Source organism: Anneissia japonica, unplaced genomic scaffold (genome assembly GCF_011630105.1).
Source record: "Anneissia japonica isolate Jap-2015-1 unplaced genomic scaffold, ASM1163010v1 scaffold288048_len465947_cov159, whole genome shotgun sequence".
In the NCBI taxonomy this organism is placed as follows: domain Eukaryota; kingdom Metazoa; phylum Echinodermata; class Crinoidea; order Comatulida; family Comatulidae; genus Anneissia; species Anneissia japonica.
In genome coordinates, this window is record NW_022710625.1 from 437,114 (window position 1) to 446,316 (window position 9,203).

The 9,203-nt window shown below is 33.2% G+C and overlaps 1 protein-coding gene across 1 annotated transcript in view; it reads left to right on the forward strand.

Moving 5' to 3' along the window:
- The window catches only part of LOC117107065 (nucleolar protein 14-like), a 21,849-nt gene that overhangs the window by 3,927 nt on the left and 8,719 nt on the right, over positions 1–9,203 (forward strand). The window contains exons 3-12 of the mRNA XM_033248590.1: positions 1,582–1,716; positions 2,795–2,930; positions 3,405–3,466; positions 3,630–3,695; positions 4,404–4,499; positions 4,995–5,078; positions 5,215–5,375; positions 6,149–6,234; positions 6,746–6,963; positions 7,650–7,704. Coding sequence (XP_033104481.1) covers positions 1,582–1,716; positions 2,795–2,930; positions 3,405–3,466; positions 3,630–3,695; positions 4,404–4,499; positions 4,995–5,078; positions 5,215–5,375; positions 6,149–6,234; positions 6,746–6,963; positions 7,650–7,704 — 1,099 coding nt within the window. The remainder of the gene's footprint in view (positions 1–1,581; positions 1,717–2,794; positions 2,931–3,404; positions 3,467–3,629; positions 3,696–4,403; positions 4,500–4,994; positions 5,079–5,214; positions 5,376–6,148; positions 6,235–6,745; positions 6,964–7,649; positions 7,705–9,203) is intronic.

Here is a 9,203-nt window from a genome sequence, read left to right on the forward strand (position 1 = left end):
GGCTGGTGTGGGCTCCCACTTTACGATCTGTCTCTTATACACATCTAGATGTGTATAAGAGACAGGCACTGTACTCTCCAAATACGTATTGAAATTAAAAGACAGCAACACACCCTACAATACCAAAATGGTCTATTATCGACAGAGCATCTAAATAATTGGTGGAGCGATTTTCCTTATATAAATAATATGATGTTAAAATAATTATTGATAAATAATGACTTTTGAGTAAAATCATTATTTATATATGATGACTATCGGCACTTCAATTATTTATAAATAATGTTTGGCTAGTTCAAATTATATATAAATAATGTTTTGCTAGTTTTAATTTTTTATAAATAATGAAAATCGCTCCACCGATTATTTATATATAATTGTCAGAGGCAAAACTAATTATATGTATATAATGAACAAATGTTAAATAATATATTAAATAATGAATTATATGCATATAATTTTTTAAATAATGAAAGTACATTTAGCGCCTCGTACTGTCATAGCATCTCCCAATAAAAAATCTTCATTTCTTCATCACAATTTAATAATTACAGGTCTCCCTCCAATTAAAGACCACTTATGGGACCGGGATTTTCATGGTCTGTAGCAGCTTCTGTCTCTAATCAGAATAATGAAGATAAAGACATTTGTTAATATGGGACCACAGAAAAGTGGTCTTTAATTAGAGGTGGTCTTAAGTTGGAAAGGTCTTTAATTAGAAGGAGACCTGTATTTAGTATATTACCAAGCAATTCTGATCTGTTTACATTCTAACACCACATTCTTTATACGACCATGCGATACAAAGTTGAGAGATAACCTAAGGGCGCCATCATTTACTTTTTAATTCTCCCGCACTCACATTTTTTTAATCTGTCAATCAACTTTCGTTTTCTTCCCCTAGATGCTTTTAGCAGAACTACTTTGCTAAATGAGAAAAAAAAATATATACTGTATATATATATATATATATTTTTTTTTTTTTCCGCCCTTTGAAGAAATTTTTAAATTACCATAATGTTCACTAAAATAAAACATACAACAGTATTGCCTTCCAATATTGTTATTTATTAACTTTAACTGTTGGTGTTGAAAATCTTGTAAATCCAATTTTCCCTCCAAGTGTGTAATGCAGCATCCTCTAAGTGCCAATACAGTATGTTCAAGGAAGATTGTCTCTATGTACCGGTGTCAGTATTAGTTCAAGGTTATCGAACATGGGTAATGCAACACCTGTACCTCTGATGGCATTACCTCGTTTCTGAATAGAAAATTTATGTTTGTTATCACTATTTATCGTTTTCAAACATTATATTATAAATTTAACAATTACGTATTCTGAATGTTTTTAGTACACTCTGTATTGCCAGTGGAAAATAATTTCTGTTTATTAAGACAATATACATTGTATCTTGAAATATTTTTTTATACTTCTGCGTGAAAAGAGAAAAACATTAAAGTACTGTCTTGACAAGGTGAAAGCCCCAGAGTAAAAAAACATGCCACTTCGTTTCCATGTTCACATGACAAATTTTTTTCTGTAGGTTAAATTTAATTACACTTAATATATTTTCACTATAGAGAAAGGAAACACTATTGAAAGAATATCTGAACAGAAAAAAATCAAATTTGTTTGTTGACAAAAGGCTTGGGGAAAATGATCCTAATATGTCAGTTGAGGAGAAGATGATGCAGAGGTTTGCATTTGAGAAACAGGTAATTATGATTTGTTATAGCTTGTGAGTAGGAATAATGTTTTGCCCTATACCTGAAATGATATTGAATGCTCAGTATGTTCCCAAATACTTGTGAAGAAAATCTCACAAGTGATTCAGATGGGAATCGAACCAACGACGTTCAGAAATTAGCCTGGCATCCTAACCACCTGCTTGCGTTTAGTGGTCAGTGTTGAATCAAGCCCCTAATTAGCAGCGGCTACGGAAATGGCATTCTATGAATCTCCCAATTATGCCTCTCTATTTTACGAACCCGATTTATGGCGATGACATAATTTTGCATAATCTTTTCTCACTACAAAAACTCTTAAGATGGCATTTAAAAATCCTAGAAATTTATATAAAAAGTGTATTCAGCCAGAAAGAAAACGTTTAAACAAGTAGATCAACATAAAACTTATTGGTGCTGATTCGAACGGCACGCTCGCCTCTGGTTCTGGTGGTAGAACAAGTCTTCTCGGATAAGGACTATAAACCGTAGGCCCAGTGTATACAATGGCTCGTGTGCACTATAAAGAACCCAGTACATCCTTCGAGACGAGTAGGGAGATACCCCAGTGTACTGGAACAGACAGCCCCTGTGTTGGACAACAAGAGTTGGTGGTACCGGGTAGCACAGACACGAAGGGACCCTTAGGGGCAAAGAAAGTCTTTGATTGAGTTCCTAGTCCACATATCAAGTGCCCTGTCGAGCATCTTACATTAGATGGATATGTGCGCTATATAAAACTACACTATTATTATTATTATTATTATTATTATTAAACTTAGTTTTGGAGCAAGCCGTGCACACTTGTGTTATGTTAGGTAGCACATGGGAAGGGAGGAAGGTCACTTTTCATTCCTTGGTGGCGCTATTCCAATGGATATTACAAGTGCGGTAAACTAATTTACAATTGTTACAGAGGGAATATAGTAATAACATATAGCAGTGCTACATGTTCTTTAAAAATTACTTTCTAATCGTTTGATAACTTTATATAGTTTATATGGATATTAAACAATACACATGAATTTTCCAAAACTTTTTTTTTTTTATTACTGGTTTTTTTTTCTAGAAATCGCATGAAAAATCAGCAGCCTATAACTTGAACGAAGAAGAAGATCTGACCCATTACGGTCAATCAATAGCCGATATCGAACAATTTGAGGATCAAGAGGAAAGTGACCATGATGAAGATGGAAAATTAAATGGTCAGTCCCGTTTTGAGTTATTTTCCACTTGTGAACTCAAAAAATATTTTTTTTAAATTTCATTTTTGAAGATAAAACACAACAGCAACAGGAAAGACACAAGTCAAAGTCAATATGTTTACCAGCCTTTAAATTTTAAATATCAAGACAGATAAAAATGGCTAAAAACTCACTGGACACCTACATCCTTAAACCTTTCACTTAAACCCACTCTCCTTGGCAGGAACATCCCGGATCCTGTCTCTTATACACATCTAGATGTGTATAAGAGACAGATATATATACTGTTTTATGCAATTTTTTAAATAATGCCATAATGGCTATTCTTTCATATATATTTTTATACTTTTCGAAAAACCACACATTCAGGGTTTTCAAGTGTAAAAAAGTTCAAGGAAATTGTAGTAAAAATATGTTTTGAATACTATACCCGTTTGCCAAAAATGTTATTAATTTTTTTTTTATATTCTGTAGCGGATTACGTAGAACAGGAACATTTTGGTGGACTGCTCACTCGTAAAAAGCCAGAGTCACAGGTAAGCTAACAAACATATTAAAGTTGAATATTCGTCCCATGCATTTTGCTCTGTCATCATTATCGAACACCAATCCGTAGTAAAATTTGTCTAGCATTCTTTGAAAGGAATCTTCACCAACAGTCATTTTCTGAAAGTTATTTTCAATCTTTGTTCTTACTAGGAAAGCAAACCAAAAAGCAGAGAGGAGATTTTTGATGAGATAATTGCAAAATCAAAAAGAGAAAAGGTAAGTTTTTAGTTAGTTAGAAATTTGATGGCTACCAAATACAGCCAGATGAATTAAAGCATTTTGTTTTATACCGTATTTATTCAAATAAACGCACCAGACGTTTATTGTTGAGAAGGGTTTTTGTGGAGGCGTTTATTCAAGACAGGCATTCGTTTATTTTTTTTTGTGTATGTAAAATTGATATGTATGTACTCAAATAAACACATCTTAAATTCACTGTAAATATAGAACTACAACACATAATTACGGTCAAAATGTGTTATTGCGTGATTACAAAGACTTAGTTAAGTTAGAAAAATATAAGTCCACTGGAATAGAATATGTTGAGAATGATGTTGCTTCCATTTAAGATTTGTTTACAGCCATTTAGGGGGAGTTTATTCAAGGAACTAACTTACTACAATAGTGCAGGTCTTGTTTGGCTCAGGTATATGTGACAGCAGATACCTGAGTGGGAAAATAGCACTTATAATCTCCTAAGAACTTACTAAGCCAAGAATTCAGAGAAATAATATTCAACTAGGAGATTAGATGAAAATTCTTAAAGTCTATATACAATATAGCCAATAAAATGTTTAACTGGGGAAATCGAGTTAAGTGCACCTCGTCAATTATTTTTAACAACAATGATGAACATTTTAGCTTTTATAGTCACCGTTGTATATTAAATGTGAACAATTTAATTGTTGTGTTGGTTTTTTTTAGTATGATCGAAAACAAGAGAAGGAAGAAGTGACTGACATGAGAGAGAAACTTGATGATGAGTGGAAAGCTGTCAGTCAGCTGCTATCAAAAGCAAAAGTAAGTTCCAAGATTCTTATCTTCAGTTTTTGCAACAGTTGATCGATTGATAATTGTTTTTTTCATTATAATCTGATTGAAATTAATCTTCTTACTTCCAATTCTCTTCATTTATGATAATTATTAACTTGTGCATAAGAATTATTGAATTATTTTTAATCCAAAAAATAATAATAAAAATAATAAAACACTTCCAGTGACTCAGACTGGAAGTGTTTCTATCATTTTTTACTGTAAACTGATGGGTAGACATTTTTTAAATGCACTAATTTCTATGTTCAAGTTCAAGATAACTTTATGTTACTTCAAAATGGGCAAGTTAATTTCGAAAAATATTTTTATGATTTTTTTTGCTATTTAGCATGGGACAATATATCTTTAACAATTCAAGATATAGAGTATTGTTCTTCGATGGATATAATTGTACTATGTATACACTTTATAATTCTTATGTAATGCTTACCTTTCATATCATTTTTTAAAATTATTTGTTAGAGAAAACAAGAGGATACCGAAGTGACAAAATCTGATGATTACGACATTGCCGTCCGAAGTCTGCTTTACGACATGAAAGCCAAAGTATGTTACCATGAACTCTGAACTTTATCTCCTATTTGTGAAATTTATTTCTTTTCTATGAGCTGTCATTGTTTCTATATCTTTTGTCTTTGGGTTTTGATTATGGTTTTTTTTTTGTCTCTATATTTTTCATTAGGCTACAGATAGATTGAAGACCCCAGAGGAGATTGCGAAATTGGAAAAGCTTAGATTGGAGAAGCTTGAAGAAGATCGACAGCGAAGGATGAAAGGAATACTTGAGGAGGATGTACAAAGGAAACAGGCCACTCATCTATCAGCTGACAGCCTATGTGATGGGTAAATACATCTTAATCACTCTCCTGACTATCAAATGTTATTTGAGAAAAAAACTTGTGACATGCCTAAATATGGTCATGATGACATCACATCATGACCATATATAGGCACATCATGAGTATATATGGACATACAACAGCCTAACAAAATTTTCCTGAAATTCATCCTATGTAACATTTTTTAATTATTTTTTGGTATACTTATTGGCATTCAAATTTGTTAATAACGTCGCAGTAAAAACTGAAATCTCCATCTTTTGTTACCCATTGTTTGAAAGCCTAAGCCATAGATTTTTGTCTTTAGTTTTTTTGTATAATTGAATAGAGGGAGCTATTAGGGTTGTCTAGACCGACTGAAAATATTATTTGAATTGAAATCACTCACCTACCCACACCATAGAGGAATTACTAATTCCTCCATGCCCACACATGTGGTGAAAAATCTTCCTTTCAAAGCTCATTAATTCATGCTTTTTGCATTTTTTGAGCTAAATTTGAGAAAAGTAGCCATATTTAAATGTTACAATAGTCATTAAATAAAACAAATGGTATCATACTCAGGAACATTTTAAATTCCATGAAAATCTGCTCAAAACTCAAGTTTCTCATTGGATTACGGTAAAAAACATCTGGCGCTCAAAGTGTATACAAACATACAAATTTATATTAAATATCTACTTAGGAATTTTGAAATAGACAAGTTAATGCTTCGAGAATGGAGTTTGTTTTTGTTTTTGACGATTTATCAGGGTTTGAAACTGGTTCCTTTTATAGCTATGATCTGTCAAGTAACAAGAAATCTGCAAAAATGCTCAGTTATCATGATGGTAAACTAGTGGACCCAAGCCTGCTTGGACAAGGTAACATATTGTATATTTTTATTGTTTGTAGCGGCATATTCAAGGAGTGGCCAAGCCAGTTAGGGCCCCTCCTAATTTTTTTTTTTTAAATATTGGTGGGGGGATGAAAGAAAATTATGTTCAAGTTTAAGTCTGAGAGAGCCATTTCCAGGCATAGTGGTGCTAAAGCCATAAATGTTTGTGCATCAGCCCCAACTATGATGGGGCAGAGGTGGTGTGGACCTACTTCATGTAGAAAGGCCGTCCCTGGGACCCCTCTGTCTTACCTTTCTTGATCCACCACTGCTTTATTTGCAAATAGCCTTTTATATAGGTTTATCTCTCTTTACTCATCAGCATAAATGTGTACCTGGTGTTACACTAATTTGTATATTTAAATTTTGTGGATGCATGTTATGACACCTGAAAAAGAAAATGTTTTATAAGACTTTTCTAAACCTGTAGTTTGTTTTTTTTTAAGCCAAATAATTAATTCCTTTATTCATTAATTTTTTGAAATTCCTATACACAGGAGAAAAGGAAAGTGAAAGTGAGGATGAGGAAGACAACATTAATGAAGAGGAAAATGAAGATAAGAGTGAGAATGAAGGTGAGGGTGAAAGTGATGCTTCAGATGATGAGGAAGATGACATGGAAGACCTGGAGGATGAGGATGATGAATCAGAAGAGGAAGAAATTGCAAAGGAACAAATGGAAGAAATTATACAAAAAAGAAAAGAAACAGTAAAGGTATTTCTTTTTAGAAGTTTCATCATTATGTTTATATCAACTTAATAGATAATTTTATTTCAATGAATTATTTTATATACAAAAATAGTTTTCACACTTGCAGATTCCTCTTCTTTAACGTTGAAAATTTATTATTGCAGGATTGCCGAAAGACGGTTTGGAGTTCATCTCTATGTACCATGATTTATTTATAAAATAAAGTATCTTTTCATAGATGTCATCTTGTCGTTAAATCCTTAAGAAGAAGGCGTATTTTATTGATCTCTGTTATTTGCTGTGCATTAAGAATTAGTGCTGTTCAACTATGAATGCGCAATGTATGAATCAGATTTGAATTCTGAACAAAGCCTCAGTGGCCCAGTTGGTTAAGTCGTCTGCATAGACAGCATAAGGTCCTGGGTTCGAAAAAATGTTTAGTATTAACTGAATTTATATAAAATATGTTATTGAAAACTAAATTGATATATGAATGCGCAATGGATGAATCAGATTTGAATTCTGAACAAAGCCTCAGTGGCCCAGTTGGTTAAGTCGTCTGCATAGACAGCATAAGGTCCTGGGTTCGAATCTTAGTTGCTCAACTTCATGCGTTATATATTGAAGTGCACCCAAAAAAAACATGTTTAGTATTAACTGAATTTATATAAAATATGTTATTGAAAACTAAATATTTTCATTATTTTCAGAAGCGAAAAGAAGTGATGGAGAAAGCGAAAAAAGAACTGCCCTTCACATTCACAGGTAAGCTTAATGACTGAGCGATTTGTGACACTCAGTGGTGTATCTAGGCAGGTTCCCTTTTCTTATCTTACCTTATTTTTCTTATGTTACCAATTTCTTTCTTTTTCTTTTACAACATGGGTTCTTCGGTTATAATACTCAGTTTATGCCTGGCTCAAGTATTTAATTTTACAAGCATATTCAGATACAGATTTCCATGCATAATTGCATTACATGACAAACTTAGAAATGGTTGTAACAATCTTTGCAATATTGTAATCTATTGTAATATTAATTTAATTCCAAGCTTAATGTAAAAATTGCTGTATGTGACTACCTTAAGGGCATTTGCTTTAACAATACATGCAGACTGTTTAATAGCAAACACGTTTGAATAAAATTTTGAGACAACCAATAGATAAAACATGTACTTTGCATGGTTAAAATCAGAAAATATAGTACATAAAGAAATACACAATTAAGTCATTTGACTGCATATATAAACAGCGATGTATATCAACAACGTCCCAGTATCGCATCGCAAAATGCAACACGTTTTAAACTAATTGTGAAGCACTTCCACAAATGTATCACTATAGAATGCGATGCAATTATTTGCCTAGAATTACCGGCACAGTCTTCAGCAAGGCCTGGCTGTAAAAACTAAGAGGCTTGGTGCACAAAAAAGTCCCAAAAATTGTTTTAAAAACAGTCAAAGTCAAGTTGTTATCCAATGTTTTGGGCCAAAAATAGCACAATATGCTTGTGTTCACATCAAGTGCACGCATACAATGCTACAAGTACATCTTTGTTCATGCAGCTGGTTTGAGTAAGAGTCGGGCTTCTTTCATATGTTTACAATATTACTTCTTATTTCGCCACTCCCTCCGTTCTGCTTTTTCTGTAGATCATGCACCTGTAGGTGTGTGTAGTATGCAAATTATCTTACTTTTTTTCTTGGCGCTGTTACTCCCATTGTTTACATCCAGAGTCAAACTCAATAGCTGTCAGACTTTCCCTGTCAGATTAGACAGTAAGGATGAGCAAGTGTTTTACTTAAATCAGGGGCGGATTTAGGGGGTGGGGATGTGCAAGCAAAAAAAAAAAAGAAAAAAAAAAAAATTGATAGCCCAAAATGAGGTTATTTTGGGCATCTAGAAGACAAAATTGCTGTGGGGGTATGCCCCGGACCCCCTAGGGTGGTGTTATCTCAGTCAGCCCCCACTTTCAGACATCTCTAGATCCACCCCTGTAAATTATTTTTAGTGTTGAAAAATAAAGACGTATCACATGATTTTCTTATTGAAAAGTGTCATTTCTTCTCTTTAATAATCATTTATTATCACTCAGGGATGTCACCACGCTGGTCGGCAGTGGACGGGCCCGTCCAGCACTCAACATTTCCGACCAGGATTTACAGGCTCCCGACCACCACTATTATTTCAACAGTTTACAAATTGTAACAAAATAGTTAGTTTACCTAAACACAATAGACAAGCTAAATTGATAGATACAAGAAG